Source organism: Cygnus atratus, chromosome 8 (genome assembly GCF_013377495.2).
Source record: "Cygnus atratus isolate AKBS03 ecotype Queensland, Australia chromosome 8, CAtr_DNAZoo_HiC_assembly, whole genome shotgun sequence".
NCBI lineage: Eukaryota > Metazoa > Chordata > Aves > Anseriformes > Anatidae > Cygnus > Cygnus atratus.
The window spans coordinates 28716302-28743598 of NC_066369.1; the positions used below are offsets into that span (position 1 = coordinate 28716302).

The following is a 27297-nucleotide window of genomic DNA, read 5'->3' on the forward strand; positions in this document are numbered from 1 at the left end:
TGATGTTTAATGTCTTTATTTGTTAGACTTTGTATTTGCCTGCTTTTCCTATTTTCTTCATCTAGAATTCTCCACTCCTAAGCCAAAAATGAATACTTTTCTACCAATTGCTCCGTGGAGCAAATTTCATTCTTCCACCCCACTGAGTCTCCACTTTATTTCAAATGAGCTGAAAATCAAGTGTGTTTTGTTGTTGTTATTTTCTTTGAATATTTCTTTTTGGTATTATTTCTTTCTCCAATCACATTATTTAACTGTGCGTAGAGGGTATTGGAGCTATTTTTGCATTCCTGACTCACCTAAATTCCTGTTAAACTCAATGGATATTTTGCGTGTGTAAAGATGGGGCTAAAAATTGTACTCTGCACTTCTCCACAAGTGGTATCACTTATAATTAAGATTTCAAAGCAGTCAAGCAACAAATACAGCACAGGCAATTATAGTATCTTTTTATCAGATACCAACACAAAATGTCTCTCTATATGAAAATCTGGTGAACAGTTGAGCAATTGGATAATGTGGTGTTTTCCCCTAAATAGAGAGCTAGTTTAAAAAATAAAAATAAAAATCTAACTAGTCATTTATACACGGTTGCTCTTGAATTTTAATGAGTACATATGTGTATAACTTTTTTTTAAAGGAAACGAGAGAAACTTCTATGATTTAAAGAGATCGTTAATACTGATTTTGCAGCTGAGATTTTGGTTACTAGCCCCATCTCTTCAAGAAAAGACTGCAATTTGCATTTCTGATGAAGACCAGAAGACCTGCGTAGATGTGTCCTTTAATATTAGTGTATCACTGTATGTGAGTGGTCATACTGAACTGAATGAGATTTTGTACATGTATGAAATTATTCACACAAGCAGTTGCAATACCACAGTGTCTTTTTTGATGTTTTGAGTCCTTGTCTCAGAGAGTTGAAGCTTTTGTTCAATTTTTAATGAGAGGGTGTGTGTTACAAAGAACACTGAAATGTTAAAACTTATAAATCTCTTCAGACTATGTACTATTCTATGTTGTTTATTTTATTCTGAGTTCCAGAATCATAGAGTAATTTAGGTTGGAAGGGATCTCTTGGAGGTAATTTGGTCCAATCCCCTCTTCAAAACAGGGCTAACCTCAAAGGTAGATCCAATAGCCAAATATGAAATCCAATAAAAATATTGAAAAACAGATTAACTGTTAACATAAAATATTTTTCTGTATATTCTGGTGGAAACCTTTTTGTACTAAAGCCTCCCTAGTATCATTTTTAATCATCACAATTAAATAGTTGACAGTTAAAATGTATAGTATTCAAGTGGAAAAAAAATTAGCTTTTACATCTAAGCAAAAAAAAAATAAATATTAGCTGAAGTGACAGTTTTGTCACTCAAGTTTCAGTGTAGCTCACATCTGCTTATTAAGTGTCAGGCTAAAATCTTGGCAGAAACAATACACTCCCATCAGCCTTCTGCAAGTCATAAATTGGATTTAATGCCACTTATGCTTGTTTGACCAGCGGAAGTCCCAGGAGTTCACATGAACTTAAAAGACTAGTTAACACTTTATTAGTATCAAGGGTTTTCCAAATGTCATTCACTAGTAACTCGTCTAGATCCACTGAGTGTACTAACACATATTAACTAACCCTCCCTTGTCCCGCTGACATACCAGTCTGTGGATGCTATTAGGTATTTAATCTTTGTTAATACGTAATAACTACTTCTGTTTATTATCCAAGTTATTGAAAAAAAAAAAGTAGAATCACAATCCAGAAGATGAAGTTACTCAACTAAATAGAAAACTACTGCAAGACTGTTCCTATAGAAGTTGTTTTTAAACTGAGTATAGTCCTTTTTTTCCAAAACCTCTGTTAAAAGGCTGTATTAAAAAAAAAATCCCAGTTCAAATAGTAAACACCACATAATTCATCTCCTAGATCTCTAAAATGCAAAATTTATTTAGAGAGACTTAAGAGAGGGAACAGTAACTTCCTGTACTCAAGATTTCACTGAAGTCCTTCAGCAGAATTGAGACGATGACAAAGCTAGCATATTTCCGACAACAGAAAAGAGCACAAGACAGGAAGAAAAAAGGAGAACTCAACAGACCTGTGCAAAGATTGGGGAAACAGCGCTGAGCATTTCTGCAATGGCTACAGCAGTGCCACACACACTTTACAGTTGCTCCACTTAGCTTTTCTGGGTGAAACAACACGAGCAAAAACGCTGAGATTTCTCATTGCAGGCCTTATGAGGACATTTATTTCAAACAAAACTAATACTGTTGAGCCCATATGTAAAAGCCTCTCTAGAAAATTACAAATACATTCTCATTCAGTCTTTCATTTAGATAATATGAAGTGTCCCTAATTGTTTCTGTGGCACTTGATTTGTGCTGGAGGAGGACTGTAAGTGTGTTACCCCTCAGGGAACAGGGATCATCATGAAAATGAGATGTGAATCTTTTCAGGCTGCCTGGTGTGTATGAAATTTTAACTAGATAAATCCCAGTACAAGGAATTTTGTTGGGAGCTGCTGAATAGTTGTGTAACTTCCGAAAGTTGATTTTTTCCTGCTCTGATAGTAATTGCAATGACTCAAGATTAATTTCAGCATAAAGAGAAAGGTAATGTCAGTACTTATAACCCTGAGGCAAATCAATTGAAATGGTTTGGAAAGGATAATTATACCTGCACGAGGAAGAGTATCTGTGTAATAGCACTAACCAGTCCAATTAAGGCCAAATGAAGGAAGGGCCAATTTGTTACTTCTTTAAGTACTCTCTGAAAAAGTGGTTTCAACATCCCAGCGATATAAAATGTTTTATTATTTTTTTTCCTAAGGTGATTCTCTGATACCTTTTAGGGACATTTTAAGGACAAATGGGGGGATCTTATATGTATTCATCATGAAGTGAAGCATCACAGACGTGCTAGCATTTTACCATCCGGACGAGAAGAGACAAGTGGGGTGCTTTTACACAGCGTGGCATTTTGTTTCACGTAGTTAAACTAATCTGGCCAGAATCCCAGCCTAAGCAACCATAAAGGGATTTTTCTTAATCAGGGAAAGATGAGACAGGAGAGGATTCTCTTTGCCATCCGGAAGAGCAGCAGGTTTGGGCCATTTTACCGCTGATAAGAGCTAGATCAGGCTTCAGGCTGGCTGGATAAGGTGTAGGACCGGCTGCCACGCAGCTTTCCCTAGGGCTCGCCTGCTCCAACGTAAAAAAAATAGCAACGTGCATGTTTAAATTTAGGTGTGGGAACATGTATGGGTGTGTAAACACACCAACCGTTTGCAGACTAATGCAGGGATTGTGTGCCAATGAGTACATACTCACATAAATAAGCAGGCAAGATTTTCACCAGGGGGATAGAAGTAACTGAGTGTAAGAGGCTTTTAATCCTTCCATGAATCCTTATCTTTCATTTCCCTGCTCTCATGCTGGCATTGCAGCTGGCACTGGCCTCAGCTCTCCAGCGGTTAAAGTTGGTTGTTTTGGTTTTTAACCAAAAATTAAAAGCGAAAGCCAAAAACTCATTTTGTGCAGTTTCACCAAGATAGCAGCACGGTGTAGAAAGGGCAGCACTAGTCTCTTCAGGCTTGTATCACAGCATCAAGGCTTTTTTTCTCTGCCAGTGGTTCTTTTGAGCTTTCTAATTAAGGCACCCTTCCCTGGTTGGAAATGCAGACGTAATTTAGGCAACGGATAATTCTACCTTCATTGAAGTGATAGGACCCTTGGTTACTTAGTGCTAGTAGCACACAGCCCCTCATTCATAGTGGTTATGGGTTTATTTCCATCTCAGCTTCTAAGATGAAAAGCAGGAGCCAAAGCATGATGCTGAAACAGTGACCTGTTAAGAACTTTCTCCAACAATTTAGTCACTTCTCCCTCTCCTAATCAAAATTATGCCCGCATTTATATTGTTTTCTGCTTAATGTGTATATTGTTTTGATACAGAATCTCTTTTTTCAAAGCAAAAATTCTTATGACAGAAACGATAAAAATGAAGTGATGTTAGAAGACTGTTGAAAGCCACTGTAGATCCCCAGAAAACACTGCACAGCTCATGATCTCTGAGGAAAGGACAGCACCAACATTTCAAAGACATTGCTTTTATTAGTTCTGTGTAAGTTAAAGTGGCCGAGCATTATACTTGGGATCTTTACTGTGAGGGTGACAGAGTCTCCAGCACTGAGGGATACCCAGTTCCAGATTTCTCGTTCAATCACTTCTATAAGAGAAGGATTTTTCCTATGACCTGGGAGAATTCAGCCTAGATACTCGATCCTCACTTCACCTATTTTATCCATACTCATGTATATTCCCGACTGAAAGACAACCAGATTAGCTTTGTTGCCATAAGGTATGCAATAAATAATAAACCCTAGCCCAAGAACTTTCGAAGGTATTAATATTGCTAATACAACTGCATAAAAGGTTCGTTTGGGGGAAACACGATGCATCTGCTCATCCTATGGATCCAAAGACCAAGTTTTTCCAGTAAGTAAATAACAATGAGATTAAATAGTGATGCATTTACCTGAGATGTAAATTTAACAGTTTGCCCCAGAAGCAGAGCAGTAGTGACTGTTACCAAAATGACAAACTAGTGATGCCGAGACTAATTAATAGAACAAAGAGCTGACCCTGCTGGGATGCCTGTGTGTAGTATTCTCAGTTTAACCAAATGATGCTGATCAGGACATCAGACATCCATACACAGCACGGGCAACATAACTGCCAATATTTCTACATCTAGCTAGCATTATTTTCTTTAAAATAGCCTTTGTGGTGAATATGCCCTCCCAAACAAGGACAGCAGTAGATGAATAGGTAGCAGGGAACTCCAGTTCTAGTGTCTTGGCCGAATTCCAGCTTCAGTAATTACACTGCTTAAATTCTCCCTACAGCTCTACAAAAATAAAGCCTTTTTCAGCTTCTCCTGGAGCATTGTGCAGTGTTTCTGTGTAGCTGTTAAACACTAAAAAACATCTCCTCTGATTAAAATTGCAACGGGAATTTAGGCAGACAGAATGCTATTACCAGAGTTTGAATTTGGGCAGAACACCAAGATTAACTTACACTTGCAATGGGATCAAGAGATCTCTGCTGACCCTTTTAAGTGTCAGAGCCTTTTAAAAAGGCAGAACGGGCAATAGCTCACTGCGCTGCCTGAATACAAACTCAGACTTGGGACCTCTGCAGCTGGAAGTGACTGCAGTACTGTTTCCTAACACATAAAAGCCTTTGGTGTTGTGGAGTAGCTTATCAGAATTTATTTACTTAGAGATATTTATGGAATGAATTGCTGACTAAAAGACATTTCAGCAACTTTAATGACTTTTAAGTTTGTTTTTTTTTGCTTGTTTGTAAAAACAGAAAGGGAGCCTTAGCTTAATATTTAAGCAAGCTGAACCAGGCCTGCAATACTAGTGGAAGTTTTCTAAATTGTGCTATCTCTAATACTTTTTGTAGCCTCTGAACTGGGACTGGGTGGTTCTTTATGCTTCAGGTCAATGTCGATCCATCTGTCCTAACCAGTTCGTTGCACCTCAGGTTTCAGCCAGCCTTTTCAGTTCTCCTTACCCCAGCAGTGGTCGCACACCAGAAGTATCAGCATGGTTGCACCGCCTGGCTTTGACGATACCACTGTCCTTGCAGTCTGGATTGTGAATGCTATCATTATCTAGCAGCCCACGGGGATGTCCATGGAAGCGCTTCTCCTTCAGGGAGGTCATTTCTGCTTTCATCAGCATTTTGAGGTCAGTGTTGAGCACTCCACTGCGCGATCTGAACCTACCAGCACGCAGGTGCAGCTGCCAGACACGTCCACTTACTGGTCGCACAGGTACAATTCTGCACCGATGAAGCTACCACCAGAATCAGACCCAGCAAAACTCCAAACAGCCTCCACGGTGCAGGTAGAAAGCGTGGGTCCAGTCTGAAGTGACAGCAAGCAATATCTGAAGCTTAAATCTTCTTGGGAAGTCTAGTTTCTACATGCTGGCATGCTGCTCCCTTGTTCAAAGGTAATATCAGACCCAACAAACAAGTTCTCCTTCCAAAATGACTGGTCTCTCATGCCCAAATGCCAGAGAAGTCAACAAGCCGCACTTCCATCCGCTACTTCTAAGGGAGCGGCACTGATTCCCCAGATGCCTGCCAGCCCTCAGTGAGGAAGCAACAGGGAAGACACAAAAAACAACCCGAAGCACAGCTATGTTGGGCTTCCCTTATGAATTCAAGCACAAGCCTTCACCTTCTCCTCCTTCAGGACTTTTATGCAGTATCCATCTTTATGGAACTCCCTGTTTCTTTTGGAGGAAATCCCACTCCTTGTCTGAGGCAGTCCTACTCCACTTCCATCCTAGTTTTCCCTACCTCTTCCATCACACACCTCCTGCAGCATTCCGCTGTCTCGATGTTTATTAGTTATGGACATTCTCCTTTCTACTTTCACAAAGTTATGTGAGATAAAGCCTTCTGGGGGTTTATGTTTGCTCCAACAGAACCCTGGAGTAGCTGCCAATTCAGGTGACAGGCGGAAAGACAGTTCATCAGTTTGATGATGGCTCTTTTAGTTACAGACTACAGGAGTGCAATCTCAGCTTGCACCACAGAAAGCTCCTCTCCCCCCTTTCCTTTGGTACATGCTCATCCCAAGGCAGTACTAGGAATGACGATTTCCATGCTTTCATTACCCTTACAAAGTTGTTAGCAGTTTCTGATGAAATTTTTCAGTCTGAACTTTGAGTAATGCCTTTCACAGCACACTCCAGTAGCTCCCAAGTGTCCTAATGGTCTACAAAGCACAAGCTACATTTTCCATGCGTTTTGGCAGCAGCTGAGAGATATTTTCCAGTTTTGTATTGAACAAGTCCCACTCAGCTGATTTGTCAAACAGTCAGACACTTAATAAATCATTATTCTGGGACCAGTAACAACCACAGCACCATTCTCCCAGCCACACAACTTGCACGCTGCCTCGCAGTCAGTTCTTTGCCTGTACTGTTGTTTTCCTGAGGGCCTGCCCTGCTTTAAATCACTGCTAGCAGGGCTACTTGTAACAATGACTTGTGTCTACGTGAGCCGTGCGAAGTTACACTGGCTGCCAATGAGTATTTATAACATGGTATAGACTTAAAATTAAAGCTGCAGAGGTAAACAACCCCTACCACTAGAAAAGGGCATATTCTGAACATTGCAGATACTCCTATTTCTAAATAAGCCATGAAAATGCACAGTACTTAAGGGATTAAGGACAAAACAAGTTCTTCAAATTATTACCGGCTCCTTTTCAGACCTGTAACACATCATGGTACCTCTCCACTTCCCCTTCTTTCAGATAAAAACAACGGCAGTTACAAGTCTTAGAAAATAATTGTGATCTACAGCTAAAATTATCATAAAATAACTAGGTATTTCAAACTTCCACCTTGTAGATTCTTTGCTAATAGTTTAGTGTCTTAACTCTTTGGCCATTTTTAATTTCCAAGTCATTCATTTACCTACAATAATCTGTTGGGTTTTTCTAGTTCCATATCCTTCCCACAAAGTCAAAATCCATTTAACTATCAACTACACGTTCACATCTTATCTTTACTTGATATTATGAACTTCAGAGAGAACAAAACCAAAACTTGATCTAAAGTTTTTTTACTGGAAGACAGATCCTAAACTGCTATAAGCTGTTATAGCTCACAACCAGCTTTGAGGGAGCTGTGGCAATTCCACGCAGCAGAGCTGAGCTGCCCTTGTGCTTAGAAAGCACCAAATGAATGAAGATTTTTAGGTAACACTACTTGGCTTGCACGACATTTACAGACATTCAGCCTTGGTCTCTGCTTCCTACAGTTATTTGACAGTTTCCCCTTTTTCACAGACAAGTACAGCAAAGTAGAGAAAAATTAAGTGGTTTGTCAGAAGTAATGTATGGAAGAAAAACCACAGGCAACTAAAACAGATGGTCTGTTTTCCCTGCTGGTGAAGATTCTCACTGCTGTTACCTTAATTAAAAACTGCATTCATTACTGCTTCCCTCAAAGGTGGCCAGAAGTACAACAGCAGTTTTAGAACATAACCATCGCCAAGCAAATAACGTAGAACAGTGGCAAAAGAAGGGGAAAGGAGGAATAATTTTAAGTGTCCCTGACAGAGTGGTATAAACTGCCCCCAAAATGCACTTTTCCATTGACTTTTTTGTACTGATGGATTTTTCCCTCTGTAAATAAGAACACACTTATTTTAAAGGCAGGAAAATAAAAAAAAGTGATGACATTTATATATTTATATACATATATATATAAAATAATGTCTCTGATACTAAAAACAAAGCATTTCCTTTAATCCATGCTAAACTGCAATGACACAAGAGTTAATTATTTAGAACAGCAGGCTGTAAAAGGAATCCTGTAGGAAACACGGAGCGCGTTATTTCTTTAGTGATCTCTGCTTCCATGGAAACAATTTCTCTGCACAATTTTAAATCTCATAAAAATAGGGCACTAGGTCTATGTAAAACAGCAAGACATTTCCAATTAAACAACCAGAATGCTTTTATCTAGGCCATTAAATACTTTGTTCAGTATCAAATATGATTACGGTGTTCACTGGGATGTGAACAACCAGCTACTTGCCATGCGCAGGCTCTCTGGGGCCACACAAAGTCACCCTGCACGTACCCATACTTCTCTTGTGGGTGTCACAGTGACAGCACAGCAAGTTTCCTTCCCCCAGCACTCGCTGGGGACACATCAGATGCGGCACGTTGCGTGGCGTGCTGTACGCCTTCCTGCAGCTTCTTTCCCACCTCCATGGTGTGTCTCTCCACATACAACCCAATAGCCCAGAAACTCCTAGCAGAGAGCTGGAACCAACCTACTTGAATCAAACTTGGGTAATGAATATAGCGGTTTGAAAGATAATTTCATGACCACCCTCAGAATTAACCTATGGCAACAGGACAACTCCAGTGATCTTTCGAACCGCTATATTCATTACCCAAATTTGAAGACATGACTGCAACCCCCAAACCATATCATATTACTTCACAACTCTGGCTGAAGGATCACCTTATCTGAAAACAGCTTGGAAGATACCGATTACCATCTCAGCATCCTTGCCTCAAACCATCACAGGATAATTTTCTGAAGGAGAACAAAGCAGAGCATTTGTAAGAACAAATTAAAGCAATAAGATACACAGTTACTGCCCAAAGTAAAAATTAATCACGAGCTAGAAGTTTGTATGCATGAGTAAGAATAGTTTTAGCTCTCACTTGAAGACCACAATCATGTTCACTATATTCTCTACTTTTACTGCTTTCTATCAGCTGTCACCAAGCTCCCTCTAGTGGTATTAAACCTAGACGATCACTTTTTGTTGGCACTGACTTGGAACGAAGAAATACCAGATCTTATGTTCAAGAGGCAAGAAGCTATCACAAATTTGGAACACATCTTTTGAGGTACTGAACATACAGTCTTTATTAGTAGACCTTTGTACACCACCAGTGAGGAATATCAAAGAAGTGAGCAAAAGGGGAAAAATATTATTGGCAATGTTCTCTGCCTTCAACCAATCACTTCTTGGAAAGTTACTTGAACAAAAAATAATGGGCAAGCCTCCTGTCCTCCCTATGAACACGAGGCATAAACATCTGTGAAAAAGCACTGCCAGTAATGGGAATAGCAAAACTTGACTTGGCCAACAAATGCCCAGAAATGATGTTTGCCAAAAACTACATCTTAGAATAAATATATATCGTAAGATATACACAGACACAGATACACACACACACTACATATATATACACACATACACACACCTGCTGATTCTTCCAGTTTAAATTTCATCATTCCAGTTGCTATTCAACCATTTCCCCTCTCCTGAGGAACCGCGTGGCTAGGAATAACAAGTGGTCTTACATAAAAGAAAAAAAAACACTTAACAGCCCGCAATATTTATACTAAAAAAAAGCTATCATAAAAAGAATAAGGTTAAAAAAAAAGAATAAGGTTAAAAAAACCCGAGTTTTCCAAGAAAAAGATTTAATGCCTTACATGTATCTTGTAGCAGAACTGACAGTATTAGTATTATAGATTTTTATCTTCTCAGAAGCATGCAACTTCCAAACTCATATTATCAGTCACAAAGTCAAAAATCAAAAGCAGACTAGTTGTTTTCTTACCAGGTCTCCTGCCCACAAAATTAGTACTTAGCACAATAGATATGGTATTTTCAACTCACATACAATATTGTGTGGTAATACGGGATTATGGTGATACAAGCAGTTTATTTTCTCTCCCTCCACCCAACTTCCACCTTGAAATGTTGTCAATGGATAACCTTAGGTACAAGAATCACTCTTGGGAAATTTGGGGTCTTTCTGCAGTATTGAGCATTTGACACGCACACAATGTCCTCTTCTCAAGAGACACTAACTGCTTCAGAAATATGTTTTACTTGATTTTTCTGACTTTTCATGACTTAACTCCAATTAATACAACTGCAGTACTTTAACTCACTTTAATTAGTAAACAGAAAAGCAGCTGGCACATCGGATGTCAGTGTTACCAAACAGTAGTAACATCCTGAAATGGTTGGAAATATACCATACACGGACAAAGAACATTATCTACTTCATACTGCTGTTACACGTGAGGTTTAAATTTCTCTTTCTACAAATCGGAACTAATTACAGCTTTTAGCACATATATACTGTGTGATTTTTCTACAGTACCCTATGCAAAACTGCAACAGAATACCTTAATACTGTAGAACACTCCAAAACTAAGTGGGAATGGAATGCTTTGTCGACAAGAGCGCAGTCTAAATGAGAAATACAGAAAGCCATGCGGTATTTTTCATTAGGAAGTCTCAAAGATGATGCTTTAGAATATACACAGGCAGAGTCAACATGCCTTAAATAGATGGATGCACAAAGCTTGTAAATTATACACAGAAGCGGGACCTAAAACTGAGCATAAGCAGATAGACAGAGAACAGAAAGTAGAACATTCACCAATATTTTTAAGACCATAGCTCTTGAATCTGCATTGAGAGAACCATCAAGTGCTCATATTTTAATATGATCATGTTCTGCAATTCCATTTAGAAGCAGGAGACTAACATGAGGCATGATTAAAAAAATAATTTCAACTTCTGCAAAGGAGTTCCCTCGTTAGGATGCAACTCTACAATTTTAAAGCTCTTCAAACTCTATTTATACAAATGAAAAGACGAAGTTAAAGATTTAAACATATAAAATCTTAAAATTCTACTTATATATATCGAAGTAGATACATATACATATATCTATATTTTTCAAATAAGAATCAAGCCTATTTTCATCCCCCCTAGGATAAACTCAAGTTTATACCCTCTAGGTATAAACTCAAGTTCTTGCTTGCTTCACGTTTTCAAATATATTTCAGACATACCCGAGAAACGTTGTCCAAGATAAATCTCTGTAAATAGTAGTAACTGTATACAAGTCACATTTCCTCTTAGAGATTTAGAGAACAAAACGTAAAACACATTTTTCTGTGAAGATTCAGTGATATAGCTCATGGAACCTGCTCACAGAGCTCATGCAAATTACAATCAAGAAAAATTCTCAAATGAAGATCAATCTGTTTATGACTAATTTCTGAATTTACACTTATATGAGATCATAATTGAAGAACTGATAAAACCAGTACGTTTTCTTGTTGACCTGCACATTGCAGAGAACTAAATTAAAAAGTTGTAGGAATTTGTTTTGTTGTTCTTGGTTTATATTTTTCCCTCCTTCAAAAAGACAAATACTTTTCTGTTTGTTGCACTAAGCTCGCCATCAATGAAGAGCTCGTTTCCACAGGAAACAGTGGCAATTAGAAGTGGACAAATCACAGTGATCTAACAGAACAAGGTATCTTCCCGTAGAATGGAAGATCAGAGACTGTAACCTGTAATAAACAGGTGTTACCATTTCCACTGGAAATGAGCACAATTAGTAATGAGAAGTCAAAAACTTGCCAGCCCTTCCCCCACAAATATGGATGCAAGGTGGCAAAGAATATGCCAAAAAGCTACTTGACAACAGGGATCACTGGGGGGATGACAACGGATGATACAGTAAAGCAAAACTGAAGAAAATTTCAGATACCAGGAAAATTTAAAATGAGTGAGCTAACAATCTTTCATTTGAGTGAAGTGGTCGATTTCTCTTCTGTGAATTCATTCAAACTTAGAAATTCTAAAGCATTAAGAAGCAAATTCACTGAGCATCAGATGTGTACCTGCAGATTAAAATATAATTAAAAAAAAAAAAGAAATGTCCAAAACTGAAAGACCTGAGCGAAGACAGGATACACTCTCCATGAAGACTGAATCACAGTACCCAAGAACTCCTTCTCAAATGGCAGACTGTGTAATTAACTAACCCTGTGATAATTGGTTTTTGCAAACTGCTAAATGTTCTTCATGTAGTCAGATCACACTCATTAGTTTTTCAAGGTATCTTTGAGCCATAACAATAAAAAGACATGGGATTCTTTGACTGTTACTATTAAAATGGTAATAATTTTGAAAGTTGACGTAATTGGGGCCAGGAGGAAAAGAAAATGGAAAGTAAGAAAAAAAGTCCAGTTCTGTTTTGTTTAAGCCGTCACATTGGCGATTCATTTGAACATTCATTCTTACTTTCTTCAGCATTACTCTTTTCTTCACTCTTGTATGTGGAGAGGAATAAGTTTTCTATTTGAGTCAAGAACTCTTCAGCAATGAAGCAGTTTGTTACCTTGTCTAAAGTCTTCCTCATGCACTCCAAAAGCTAGTCAAGAGAAAAGGAAATTTTAAAATTGTTATTATTCCTGATTTTTCGTTTCCTTCTAGCTGATGAATATTTCATAGGTATTGTTTTTTCCCCTTCTCACTACAGAAAGCATTTAACTGAACAAAAGTTTTAAAAAGAACAGCCCCACAGGAACAAATTCCAGATTCTTCTAGCCTGGGCCTTTTGGCTCCTCTTCCCCCCCCCACACACAACTGGAAAAGAGCCATACCCAATCATTGTAGCAATGAGTTATAACCAATTGTACAAAGAGGGGCAATACTTAAAGATCTTACTTTGTGATCAGTGCTCAATAAATGGCTATGACAAAAAAGGATCAAAACAGTCTCTTTTGTGCAAGACGTGTATTATTTTGTAAATTAAGTTCTTTAAAACCAATTTATAGCTATTAGTCTACATCTCTAATTTTTAAAAATGTGACACCTCGTGATACCAAACAGATTTGTATTTTAAACAGTATTTAAAATTACAAAACGTTACAACTGAAAATTCAAAGAAGCAAAAACTTACTTTCTGCAAACAAGTCAGGTCAGAATCTCTATGAAAAATTTTATCCATGGGGACACTGCTGTTGAAAGAGGAAAAGGAAGTAGTAGAAGGGTAGAAAGCAGACTTATGTCTTCATTGAAACACCACTAATAAATATGCAGAAATTCTAAACTGACTATCTTCGTAATTTAAACAGATGTATACCTGTGACAGAATTTGTATTTTTCAATTATCCATCTTGTTTTTTCAAATATTAATTCCCACTGAGGTTCCTCCGACATCTGCTGTACTTCAAATTTGTAGGGCAGGCCTGTAATCAATTGAACATGAACATTCACTATTTATGTTCCTATAGATAATATGTGTTATTTATAAGCCCCGTTACTTGCCAACATTAAGGAGGCTGAAGTAGAAGTATGACATTTTTCATTGCAAATTTAATTTTGGTGGGAGTAGGCAACAAGTCTGCTCTCCTCCATATCCTCTGCAATTCCTCGTGCCATAAAGAAGCACACAGAAATCCACAGCGTAACAGAAAAAACAGCAAAATTAGTCAAGTTTTTTTCTTTTTTATAATTTAGTACCACTTTTATTTTTTGTAGTTTAAGAATTATTGCACAGATGTGGTCACCACTTCACTTCCCCTACAGCTATGAAGCAAGTCTCCATTGTCTGTTCTGCTTACTTCCGCAGGAAAAAAAGAGGAGGAATTTCAAGTCACATGGCCTCTTCTACTGCCTTGCCAAAAATACTGGAATCTTTCGTGCTTGGATACAAAAATCAGGACTTAAAACAGGGGAAGGGAGGACAGAGAAGAGGCAGAGACTACAGCCATAAACTGTTATCCTGGGAATTATCCACAGATTAATGTCAGGGAACGAGTATCTGATCAACACTTGAAATTCCATACATCTTATATGATGTGTTCTTAACTATTCAAGAAAGACATTCTGTTTTCATGAAATGCCAATGATATTTTTAAGCAACAACTTATACCTTGTATCTTAGGTTGGGAGCCATGCTAGCACACCATTTCTAGGATCCGCTTGACAATTTGTCTTTCATATCTGCTTTTTTGTGGACAGCTGGCAAGTTTGACTTTTTAACTTTCTGTATATTAAATTAGTGGAGTAAAAATTCTTTGTCACTATAGCAGCCGAGTCTTTGCTATAATACTTCTGTGTCCTCTATCAAAGGATTAGAAACTATGCTGCTTTACAAGACTTAGCAATACACGTGAAACAGTTTCTCAGCTATTCATAGGATGCTGTACATAAGTAATAGTGACCCTTGCCCCAGCCTCTATTTCCTTACCAGATTGTGGGTAGTACTATGATAGTATACAGGAAAAACAATTCATTTATAGCTGTAAATTTTTGTCCCAACATCAAGGGATTGCAGGATTACTCTTTAGGTGAAAGTTTTGGTTTTGTACAGTAGAAATCCTCCCTTAGCACCACATATATACCTGTTTCTCAAGCTCCAGTTCAAGAATACACAACGTTTTCCCCTTAGTATCCAAACGAAAAAGAAAAATTAAAACAATGGGTAAACTATCAGTACTTACGGTAGGAGCCATCAGAACTGATCTCATCGCTAATTACTAGACAAGTCATTTGAGAGTATGGAAGAGGATTATTTCGGTTATAAGGACTTATAATCATTCCAATGAACATGGCACCACCCCTGGAGAAATAACTCTAGAGCAAACAAACCAACGACACAGATAAGAAAGTCTTTTTCACAACACCGTTCTGAAATTTTACAAAATAGAATAGACAAGTCAGAAAACACTGGAAAATCTGGCAAACATTCACACTTGTTCAACTTCATTTAAACCACCTTTATGTTAGCATGCCCTGCAGAGCTACAAACCAATTTATGAACACAGTTTTAATATGCATGAGTGCAGCAATGTGCATTAAAGTTGTAAATACCAGAAGGGCTTTAGAGTTGTTAGCTTTTTTTGGTTATTTATTTATTATTAATGTACAGACCAGTAAGTACCTGATATTTAGCTTGAGTGTCAATATCTCGTATAGAAGGGTTGGGGTCAAACGCCGGGTGGGAATGGTACCACCCTATAACACTGTATCCTCTGGCAGCAAGTGTTTCTGAGGCTTGTGTTTGCGATACCGGATCCATCTCACACTGCAGTCCTGTGCTGAGACTATTGCACGGCTCCGCTGCACAAACCTGTTAAAAAAGTCTCCAGATGGATAAATGCAAGAAATCTTAATCAGTTAAATAAAATTCATTTAAAGAATTTTAAGAGTCAGTACCAGATCTTCCTCATGAAAGAGCTGACAAGCCAACGTTTGAACAGAAGCATAAATAACATTTGAAGATTTTAGCGATGAACGACAATTTTAATATACTTAAAGTAGTTGCCCTTAGGCTTTGAGCAACCCGGTCTAGTGGAAGGTGTCCCTGCCCATGGCAGGGGGGTTGGAATTATCTAATCTCCAAACCAAACCACTCTATGAGTCTATGTTTCTATGAAATTAATAAACATATTACCAAAACAGTTTTAACGTCATAGAGAAAGTGGAGAGAAGATAAACACTTACCTCTACAATTTTATCAGCTTCAGAGTATCTTCCACCTAGCAACCCTATTACTTCTGCCATAGACACATGAGAGTGCTAAAATGATATTAAACAATTATTAAAGTTGTATAATTTCTCCTAGCTTTGATTTGCACATGGTAGAATGCACTGGCTTTCACAGTTGCAATTCAGTAATTTCTCAATGACATTTAGAAGGAAAACTTAGGACAGATAAAGACTCTAAAATAGCCAGCGCTTCAATTTGAAATAAACAGGAAAGATTACATCTGTTTGTTATATACTTGCATGGATACTGCATATCTTTATTATGCTTCCATATATAAAGCGAGCTAGCTTCAAACACCAAAGCCTGAACAATGCTGTGATGTGCTCAACAACTGCAAAAAACTTTGGTGCAATGTGTTGATATTAAAAGACAAGTCGTCCTATAAACACCCAGAGTAGCAGAAAACAAACCCAGAAGTTTTCAAAATGTCAAACTGTTTTAGACAATAGTTTTTAGTAAATTATGATTAAAGTACTAACACTCTTATCAGTGCACAACCATTTACCTTCTAGAAAAACTGAGCACAATACAGAAAATGCATTAATCTTTTGGGGCTTTAATACTGGACTGTCACCTCTAGGTCTGAACGGAAAGAAGTTAAAAAGATTTAGCAGCACAGCATTTAGGTTATGTTGCCCATTAAAAATAAAACAAAACTAAAAACCACACACATGCATCATAGCTTTCTGAAAGATAAAACTTCATCCTCACCAAATCCATTATTAAAAGTGCTTCTGAAGACACTTTCACCTGAAAAGGTTCCTGAAATGATAAACACAATAATGAGTATAAGAAAAGTAATACAACTAAACAAAGCATTCTCAACTATTCACTCATAGATACATACCTGTTTTTCTTCCGTGAATAAACAGCATGGTATCAGCTGAAAGGGATCAAAGGAACTATAAAATGAAAGAAAATTTCTCTAAAGATGTAGGACAGTCAGGAAACTTTCCAAGTTTCCCACTGTCTCCTTAGTGTAGGAAGAATGTCTTCTTCACTGGATTTGTTCATCCCATGTTAGGATGGCTTCCACCAAGTATAGAAACCTCACCACCCACACTTGTGAATTTCTGTATTAAACATTTGACACGCATACATGTTATTTGTTCCAGCCTGACACCACGCAAGCCAGTTGTTTTATTTCTGGATCTACATTTGAACGCTACGTACTTTAAATACCTTTTTATTTGTCTTGAACCTTTAGAAGATTTTGCAGGTTTAAGTTTTTCTTCTTCTCTTCTTCTTGCTAATTCTTCAGCAGATAGATGCTAAGAAAAATAAATTAATCTGTCAATGTCTTATGTGCTCTTTCAGTAGTGATTCTAAGACAAGGCCAAAATGAATTCTTGCTATCAGTGTCCTCTTGATATGCTACCAATTGTTGTGTTACAGGACTACTCAAGACAGAAGGCAACAGCCACAGCAGAATCAAACAGCATGAAAGTAACGATAATTAGAGACCTAGTCTGCAAGACTGAAGCGAGAATTCTTACATTTCTGAAGGCAACCAAATAAAAAAAAATCACAACCTAATCCCAAACTATACATAAATGCAAATCTGGTAATTAAGGAGGAAAGTTTATCATGCCACCTTTTCAGGGATTAATGTTTTCAAATTTTTCTTTCAACCCAGAGCTGTATTTTGCAGAAAGTAAAGCTATGAAGAAAGGTAAACTATGAAACTGTAGTATGTGGTGGTTTTCTGTGGTTTTATTTTTTTTAAATAACAGTAGAAAGTCATCTCATTTAGCTTTTAAATATCCAGAATAAAAAAAAGAATCAGTTTTTTTTTTTTTAAAGGAAAAGGTGAACCAATATTTTCCTGCCAGATTCGTGGTAATTCCGACTCAAATAAAACTGAACTTTGTAATGAAATAAGACTGATTTATTTTAAGTTATAAGCAAAAGGAATCAGCACAGAAATTCATTTCAGATTTTTCTGATCCTTGATGACTTAATATTTTAACCTTAGCATTGACTTACACTATCCTCCACCATGCAAAGGTTTTATTTAACATGAAGCAAAACCAATTTTTCTATAACTGAAAATAAAGGGTCATGAAGTCTCCTACAAAACAAGGCAAAGAGCTTTACAGGCATAAAATTACGTAGGTCCATACACACTCACAACATGAATACCTTTGTAAACACCAAAGTACAGTTGTATTTATCAGCAGATGTAACAACTGCTACATTATTTTTAGTTTTGCTGTTGCAGAACCAATAATTTAAATACCTATAAGAGGAAAATGGTTGTGCAATATTTGATGCAACACCACCTGCTAGCCATTACCAAGAATTACTTCTGTAAATAGAGTTTAAAACATGAGTTACCTCAAATGTCTGTCCTTCCAAATCCTTAGCATCACACCAGTTTCCCCAAGGGTCTCGCACTCGCCGTCTTCTTGTACGCTGCAGCAAGCAAATCAACGTGAGTGAAAGATCAAACTTCTGAAAAAACTGCATTTGCTTCATTTAATCAATCATAACAACATAATCCAAAAGGTTACTGCTGCATGAATTTTACTAACACTATGACATATTTCCAGAAAAGAAAAAACACCCCTGGAGTTCTGCAGAATTAAGTAGCTTATAATGTGCCATGAAATATCACCAGTGAAGTTTTCAGTTTTTAAGGCTGTAAAGAAAAACACCTGGATGACGCTCCACGGAACATCAACAGCACATTATTATCCAACTGCAAATTACAGCACAGACAACACAAAGCTATAAACCAGTATGTTTACGTCTAGTGTATGCTACTGTTCTTCATATTAATTTTTTAAGTGAGATTGATTTAGTTTTCTTCTCATCAACTGATTTACTCTGCTATGAAGTACTTAAAAATGCTACATTAAATGCAAATATGAAAATTAAATCTGGCAAACATTTGTAACTCACGTAATTACGAATGAGTTACTACTGTGCTTAACTGAGAGCCTTATGCACGCAGGAAGTAATATCATATACACAGTATACTTAATGATTAAAACACAAGCAAGTTAATCACACACTACCGATACACTCCACTGTTTTCTGGCTAATTTAGGCTAATAAATCATGGAGAGATGGAAAGAAGTGGCTGGGGCTACGTGGAAAAGACTGAAACATAACCTCTGATTTCTGTTCAGGTACTTATCTTTATGCAAGAAAAGAGAAATTAGGACAGATACCTGTCAGAAAGCAAAACTTCAGACTAACTTAGGACTTACTTAAGACTAACACTTGAATTGCTCAGCATCCTAAGGAAACAGCAAACAGAACAAAAGAAGTTTCCTGAGATGCCCTGACTTGAAAATAAAAACTGAAAAAACTTACACGTTAAGTGTTTTTTTTTTTCCCCCCACCCCCAAAAACGTACCATGGACTGCAAACGCTGAGCAAGCTGGTATGCTTCCACTGTGTCTTTGCCTTCTTTGGAGCGTGTTTTATCAGCTGGTTGGGGCCTGTTATAGACAGCCTGTTCTACAGAACAGATAAACAGATACATGCTGTACTTCAGTAAAGTATGAAGTGATAAGCAAATGCCATAAAGAAGAACCCAACACACTGAAATGACATCTCCTGATGGTCATATTACTGAATGATTGTAGTCTTCTCTCACTACCAAAGAATTTTTAAGACAGAAAACCTCCTTCCTTCCTGTTAATTAATTTCTAGTAACTTCTACTTCAGACAAAATTTATTGTAGGTCATTCCTCTCTTCCTAGGTGTCCTTCAGCTCAGGACCAAAATCAACCCAATATAGAGCCTCTTAGAATACTAATGACAGTAACTTTTAGGTGTATACATACTTTTACTCTGTCAATTCTAGTATTTGATTCTTGTCAGAAGTAGTTGAGGGCTAAGGCATTGTTTTATTTAGGAAATACTTATAATTCAATATGGGAAAGCAGGGAAAGGAAACAGTAGCTCTAATGCTATTTTCGGGGGAAGGAAGGCAAAATTTCAGGTGCAGTATGTCTCAGGACTTCATGCTAAATGAAGTACTAAGATTCTCTGCTACAGAACCTAAATAAACAACTATTTAAGACTTTTAAAGTACAGGGAGCAGAGAAGTTAGAAGACCATCCACGTGTACACTTGGTTCTGCTTAAGTGCAGTCATCTGTGCTTCAATGAAGTGAACTTTGACTTTCTTTTGAAGACTTATCTACCAACTTTCACGTTCACCCTTCCCATGAAAACATTCATTTTAATAGGAAAGCTGACACCCAACAATAGATGCTCTCAGGATGCACCAATTAAAATTTAAGTTTTGAATCAATTCCAATAAATATATATATATATATATATATATATATATATATATATATATATTTTACCACAGCCGAAGTTAATTGCTCCTATTAATTCCAAGTATGTGTGGATCCGTCCAATACAGTTAACATCACCGCAGTTCTTAAGGCCCGGACGCACTGAAGTCTTGTTCAGGTATTTGGGTTTACATCTCTCCCTAAAATAAAGCAGAACACATCATCAAATCACAAAACAAACCATTGAAGGGGGCAACTTGTGTGACTTCTCTGAGGTTAAGATGAGACACCGAAATGTTTTTTTCCCTGATGCACACACCATGCAGAGCAATTGCAGCAAAAATACAAGTTTCACAAAACAAATTTAAATTAGAATAAGCTGTTAATATACTAAGGCCACTCAACGAGAACCCAGTTAGACTTGGTAATTCTTTCTACTAAAAAGCAAGCTAACCCAGCCAACAAGCACGTAAACCAAAACTGTAACAAGCTATGCTTAGCCTGCTACCACAGATCATTAAGGTTCCTTAAACTGATTCTTTGCAGATGGAACATAAAATATTCAAAAGTACAAGCACTACTCCAAATTGATTCTTAATTTGAAGTTTTTTTGATCAAGAATCTTTTCTACAGTGCAGACTTCCTTTTAGCTGCCCTTCTATGAAGGCATTGCTACACGCCTTTATGGAACAAGTTTAATCAGATATTTTGAAGAAACATTAAAGCCATATATGCTTTCTTATATATTGGATGACAAAAACTGAAAGGAAAACAAGCATTGCCAAAACGGTAGCCAGACTAACTACTATACCAGAACAAAATGCTTATTTTTGTAATGCTTCAAAATATTTCCATTGCCTAGCTTCCAGAATGCCACAAAAAAAAACAAAAGGAGGAGTTAAAAGAAGCATTAATAATCAGGGCTGTTCACTGGTAATCTTTAGAATGCTACCATATAAATAATCATATTATTTTCAGAAGCAAGCTACTGGGATTAAGTACTGCTTTAGCTACAACCAAGGAGGACACAAGTGATATTCCAACCAGTTGCAATTAGATTATCTTTAAGGTACCTTCCAGACCAAACTATTGTATGATTCTATGATTTGAATCTCTTATTTCAGAAAGCAAAATTAATGCATCTTACCATTGATCCAAAATATAATTCCTAATTTTCAAGTAACGCTCTGGTGTTTTAGCCTGACGCCCTTCAAAAAATTCAGGAATAGCTTGTTTTTCTTCTTCCAGGATGATGCTTCTATCAATCTCCACTTCTTGATCAGGTGGCTTAAGCTCCTCTGCTTCCTCTTGATGATCTTCATCCACTTGGCAGGGAGAATGAAAAAGCAATCCATTATCAGCAAGGTCTCTCTGCTCCTCATTACGCTCTTTATCAGCAACTTGTCTAGACCGATGAGATGTTACTGTTCTACCTTGTTCAACTTTCTCAATAAAATTATTGCATTGCTGGTAATCTAAATTCACAGATTTATCACCGTTCGTGTGCTGAGAACATGTTGCTGCGACACCTCGAAATAGTAACACATCCGCTGTGTCTTGTTTGGTATGCTGAGAATCTTCTTTAGGTAAAGAAATAGCAGAACCATGTCCAACAGATGGAAAAACGTGTTCCATTCCTTTCGTTTCTTCAACTGGGCTTCTTGAAATCACAGGTAATTCAGGTTTTCTAGCATCTTGCTGGAACGTAGGAGGAAATAGTTCATCCATGTCATCGGTTATGTCTACTTCTTCATCATCTGACAGCTTTTCAATTTTCACTGCATTCAGATTAGGGTCCGCACGGCCTCTCAAGTTTCCAGATGACCATGCTTCTACCCTTATCCCATCTTCAGAAGGAAGACTGCTACCACACTGATTTTGCTCTTCTTTTTCAGATTCGTCATTTTTTGCCTTAGAAAAGTACAAAATACTTTTAGGAGGAAAAAAAAACAACAAAACAATCCCCTCTGCCTGTAAAATTGAAATTTTACTTTCTAACACATTTTAATCCATTGCAATCAACTTTTACACAGCATTATAGGTATACTAGTCAAAGTCTACTAGCATTTACTTTAGTTCAAAAACAGACAATAGTAATTCCTTCTTAAAAGCCCCTAAAGTTTCAAATGCAACTAAAGCTAAAACTACAATGAACGTGTAGTTCATTTTAGTTCATACAGTAAAGCTATAGTGTAGAAAACAAGTATTTTCAGACTAAAAATCAACATCATGAGAACTTAGTTATACTGCACATTGTTTAGTTATACCAGCAATAAAAATATTGAAGTCTTTCTGGGAATTTGAAGTCCTGTCTAATTTCGTATTTAAATCTGCAAATAAGCATGTTCTACTTTTCTGAATATGAAAAGAAATAGACTAGGTACTTTGACAGCAGTATTCTGAAAAAGACAGATGAAAACCAAACTACACATACAACAACATACTCGAGATACTGCTTACCTTGTTCTTAAAGTACTGCCTAGCATAGCTCTTTACTTGTAGAACAGTACGACTTCCAATCAACTTGGCAATTTTTGTCCACCGGCGACCAAACTTCACCTAGTACAGAGCACATTGAAGTTAGCCAGCCTCTGATGTTACGGACATTGCACTTTATGTCCAAGAAGGATTTAAAAACTCAACCATTCATTACAAACACACAAACAGTACAACTAAACTCAAGAATCTCACTAGTCATATTTTACCAAGAAAAAAAGCACATCCAGCAGTAAGAATTATTGCTGTTCTTCACTCAATGCAGACATGCTATAAATTGTATTGCTTATTAACTCGAGGAATCCTGCTGAAATAAATTTGTACTTGCTGAATCAAACCCTGCTACATTCAACACTGTACAAGCATACCATCTCTAAAAATCTTGAAATACTAGCTAACAGATTTCACTTTATTAGCTGACTTGCTTTAACTACAGAATGTAGTATGCAATTAACTACAGCAATATGATTATACAATTCATAAAGCTGCATGTTTGAGATACTTTGTGATCTCAAATTGTAATCAGTCTCACACAAACAAAATCTGGTAAACAAACAGAACCATTTTTGGCAATTCATCAGTATAAATCTGATTTATCATTACACCCTTAGTAGGTGGCAATTATTTTTAACAAATTAGAAGTGCAAAAGCAGAAGCAGATAAATATAGCAAGCTTACTTATTATTATTTTGCTACTGAAGTTAAATTAATGACATGTAAACAAGATATTACATATAAACATAAACATACCAGTCCTTGTTCAAACAGTTCTTTTTCTTCTGACGTCCACTTCACTGAGTAGCTAGTTGATTTTGTAGGTGATCGCACCCTAGAACAAGAAGGAAACCGAAGTTAGTGGTTTCTTAAAAACATTCTCAAATCTCAGTAACTGAAGACAACTCCTGACAAGAGGACTAATACTCATCTCCTGTAAAGCTCAGGGTATTGTTTTAAGCATGAATGTGGCTGAACATTGAGAATTATGTCAAGTTTTCTAACACAAAGGAAGATTCAAAACAACACAACATTTGTCAGTAACTAATAATGCAGAGTACATAGAACAAGTAAACAGAGAAGTTCAGGCAAGAAAGCCAACTTGAATCAACACTTTTTTAAAATATAAGGACCACTGTGCTACAAAACATACATATATATATGTATGTATGTATGTGCGTATTTTACTACAGGCCTCTTACTACACACATTTCTGTGTGCTGAAAGATCCCTTACATAATTTTGTACAGACAACTTAATCTTGTGGAACTAACTATTTTTTGTGTACTGTATCTTAACAAATCAGAAGCCACACTGAAAAATGTAACTCAATTAAAGTGTAAAAATTTATAAAAGTAATAAAAAAAATAAAATAAATAATACTCTTATTAAAGTGTACGTACATGACTTTTCCAGTTTTCTTATGTGGACTGCAAATACAAAACAGAATGAAATTAAAATTAGTAATTGTGATGCTATTGCATATCTCAGCAAGCAACCTTATTGTAGAAGGACTTTTAGTTTCTCATGTGAGTTTTTTTTCTAGAACACGACTTACCTTTTCATAGACCTTTTCTCTGCTTCCTTTTGATTGAGCCATATTTTCTCAGAAAGTGATTTATTAGATAAATAATATCTGAAATTGTTATTAAGAAAGTTTTCAAAGCATAAAGAATAGCTGTACATGTGAGAATTCTAAAAATTGTATAAATTACACTGGCTCACGATCATTCAGTTGTAGAAATAACTGCACATACGGCTTTCAAAACTGAAATATGCACTATTTCACATACTCCTAGTAGTAACAAAGAAGGAAGTGGTATTTGATTTCTGAATCTACATGCTCACTTTACTTTGAGCAAACTAGGTATCCTGCTTCCACAACAGAATTTTTCTTTTTTGACATAGAAACCATACTGAGTACTTTTCTTTGTACTTATACCTTATCCGTTTTCAAATTAATCCTCAATAATTCATTCTGTTGCTTTATTTTCTTGTTTCTTTTATTACTGAGTATCACTCAATCACAAAAAGAACATGAATATAAATTGGACCATGAATAGTACTGCCATCACCTCCCTTGATTGCTGAGGTCAACTTATGCCAGAAACACTACTAATGGTAAGAATATTTCAGCCAAAACTTTAAAAAAAAATAAAGCTGTTCCTTCCACTCGTTTCATCTTGCATGCTGTCAAAGTATACATGTAACAAGACCAAAAAAAACCAACAAAACAGTGAACCAGTGCAAGTGAAGAACTTGTGCTACCTATGTAAGGCCTACAAATTCTGTAGTTTAAGTCATCCCTGCCCCTACCTCAATGTCTTTCCAGCTGTCTCTTCCTACCTCCCTCTCAAGCGAGCACCCAAGAACATTACGTTTCCAACCAGTAAACTATGTAACTGTGACTATTTTTAGGTATTGTCAATAGACCGTGAAGAAGCCAATGACTTAGCATCAGCACGAGCTAGGGGTAGCTGTATCATTTAATTAAGGGATCCTCTCTGACTCCTGTAATCTGCCTACAAGGTGAGAGCGTTTCAGTCACATTCACAAGGAAACGCGAATTTGTCCGTTTCCTTTGGAAACAAGAAGTTTTCTGTTCTCACACAGAAAAAAAACAAAACATAAAAGCACGTCAGGAAAAGGATACTCTTCCTCCAGCAACATTTTCTCAATGACAGCCCTGTTTTCTTCACTAATGCTGCTGTCCAATGTCCACGGCTGCAAATAATACAAATATTTCTTAATCTTTGAATTCTGTCATGCTGTTATTTGAGTACCAAGATTCAATATATAATAGCTTCTAAAAGAGCATGTACAAGAACATGTAGCTTGTAAGAGAATAGAGAAAACAGAAGCTGTGATAACCTTGCTAGAAGTACCGTTCATTTTAGAATTGCTTACAAGACTGTTATCAGTTCTCCAAGATGAATCAAGATAGTGGTCCTGCAGCAAGCTTGAAGCTGTATTTTCATGATCTCTGAAAAAAAAAAAACAACTGTTCAAAAACAACGCAAATATATTCAAACAAAATGAATGCTGTCAGAGTTAAAATAAATGTACAGTTAAGTAACAGAATCATTAACAGAAGATGGCAGAATGAGATACTAAAGCTAAAAGCCATACATTGCAGACCATTGTGTAATGTTACTCTTTCATAATACTCCATGAGATCCAAAGGATAAGGGGCAGCGCTAGGTTAAAGGTTGCACCAGATGATCCTAGAGGTCTCTTTCAGCCTCAATGATTCCATGATCACACATGGCATAACCCCCTCAGCATCTTTATTAGTGCTCTCAGTAGTAACATCTCACCTCTAAGGTGTATGAGATACCACTGAAACCCCAAGTAGTAAAAAATCTCATCCAGAAACACTGCAAGCAGGAGGGACCTGCAAATTACACATAAATGAACAATGCCAGGATTTTATGGTCAACTACAGAACTACGTTTTTTAATAGCGCTATTGATTTGTGCTATCTCCACTTAACATTTCTCCATCTTTCCACTCATCCCCTTATAATGAAAATAATGTTTTCTTCTAGAGGAGTGCACATATACACATAAGGTTTAATAGAACCATAACAAATAGAGTGGTTAGTGCTCTTACAGACTTCATCCAGATTACAATTTTTCTGTAAATAAGTGGTTTTTACTTTGAGAAGACCACCACTGATGGACTGCCTTCTACCTTAATGCGGCACAAAACCTCCCTACCAATTTATGTAATCACTTGTTATCAAAGTCTCCACAGAGATGTCTGAATGCCCTGCAGGACAGGAGCCCTACACCCTTACCCCGCCACCAAAACGAAGCCCACCCCCGACCCCCCACAGCCCCGTGCCACCACCACGAACACCCCTCAGGGGACCCCAAATCCCCTCCTGCACCGCACGACCCCCGAGTCCGGCCAAGAACGGGGTCGGACGAGCGGCCCCCCGGCTCTGTCTCCCGCCGCCACAGGCGGCCGCGGCCCCCCGAAGCCCTCCCCCCGGGGCGCCGCCTACGCTCACCCCGGAGCCCCCTCGCCTGGCACGGCCGCCGGGTCCCCCTCGACATCCACCTCCGGCTCCTCCGCCGCCATCACGGCGGCCCCGCGCTCTCGCGAGGCGAAGAGGGACCGGGGGAGGGGGCGGGCAGCATGGCGGCGGCGCACGCGCGGCTCCTGGGGTGAAGCCGCGCCCTGAGGAGAAGCCGGGCGGAGGCGGGGAGATGGCGATGCGGTGAGTGGGGCTGGAAGGCCGTGGGGCCGAGGTGATGGCTGGGCAGGTCCCTGCGTGAGGGAAAGCGGGCTGCCCGGCCCTGAGTCCCGGCCCCGAAGGGATACACGCTGGCCGAGGGGCCTTGTTGTGGTGCAGAGGTGCCTTTTGCCTCCAGCCGCATGGTCACGTCTGTTAATAGAATCATAGAATCATATAATCCTAGAATCATTAAGGTTGGAAAAGGCCTCTGAGATCATCTAGTCCAACCATCACCCTGCCACCAATGTCACCCACTAAACCACGTCCCTAAGCACCATGTCCAACCTTCCCTTGAACGCCCCCAGGGACGGTGACGCCACCACCTCCCTGGGCAACCCGTCCCAATGCCTGACTGCTCTTTCTGAGGTG

At 37.9% G+C, this 27297-nt stretch overlaps 2 protein-coding genes across 6 annotated transcripts in view; one reads left to right on the forward strand and one right to left on the reverse strand.

Annotated features, from left to right (window-relative positions):
- Positions 1-9460: 9460 nt before the first annotated feature.
- Positions 9461-26840, reverse strand: MYSM1 (Myb like, SWIRM and MPN domains 1). Of its 5 annotated transcripts, none has more exons than XM_035538248.2 (20): positions 26701-26840; positions 25593-25668; positions 25339-25409; positions 24244-24321; positions 24089-24115; positions 23442-23520; positions 22656-22754; positions 21343-22106; positions 20265-20395; positions 19302-19405; positions 18275-18352; positions 17120-17208; positions 16785-16839; positions 16649-16699; positions 15892-15966; positions 15329-15517; positions 14889-15021; positions 13526-13631; positions 13343-13400; positions 9461-12811 (listed from the first exon to the last, which is right to left on the reverse strand). In XM_035538248.2, exons 1-20 carry the CDS (start codon positions 26769-26771, stop codon positions 12647-12649), a joined length of 2499 nt encoding a protein of 832 aa, XP_035394141.1. In that variant the 5' UTR covers positions 26772-26840; the 3' UTR covers positions 9461-12646. The 5 variants fall into 5 exon arrangements, with proteins under 5 accessions (XP_035394141.1, XP_035394143.1, XP_035394140.1 ...); XM_035538247.2 differs by having other exon boundaries at positions 9467-12811; positions 17111-17208; positions 26701-26822; XM_050712115.1 differs by having other exon boundaries at positions 9467-12811; positions 25557-25668; positions 26701-26822.
- The window catches only part of FGGY (FGGY carbohydrate kinase domain containing), a 308806-nt gene continuing 308312 nt past the window's right edge, over positions 26804-27297 (forward strand). The window contains exon 1 of the mRNA XM_035538252.2: positions 26804-26910. The gene's annotated coding sequence lies outside the window, so the exon portion shown is untranslated. The remainder of the gene's footprint in view (positions 26911-27297) is intronic.

Bases quoted from the DNA above. Each gene is read 5' to 3' on its own strand.
- MYSM1 (XM_050712115.1), bottom strand. From the start codon at position 26,771: ATGGCGGCGGAGGAGCCGGAGGTGGATGTCGAGGGGGACCCGGCGGCC. The intron at 15,518-15,891 runs GTAAGTGTTTAT...CTTTTTTAACAG, and splicing joins AAGCTGATAAAATTGTAGAG to GTTTGTGCAGCGGAGCCGTG. The intron at 13,632-14,888 runs GTAAGTACTGAT...AATTGATTACAG, and splicing joins CAGTTCTGATGGCTCCTACC to GCCTGCCCTACAAATTTGAA.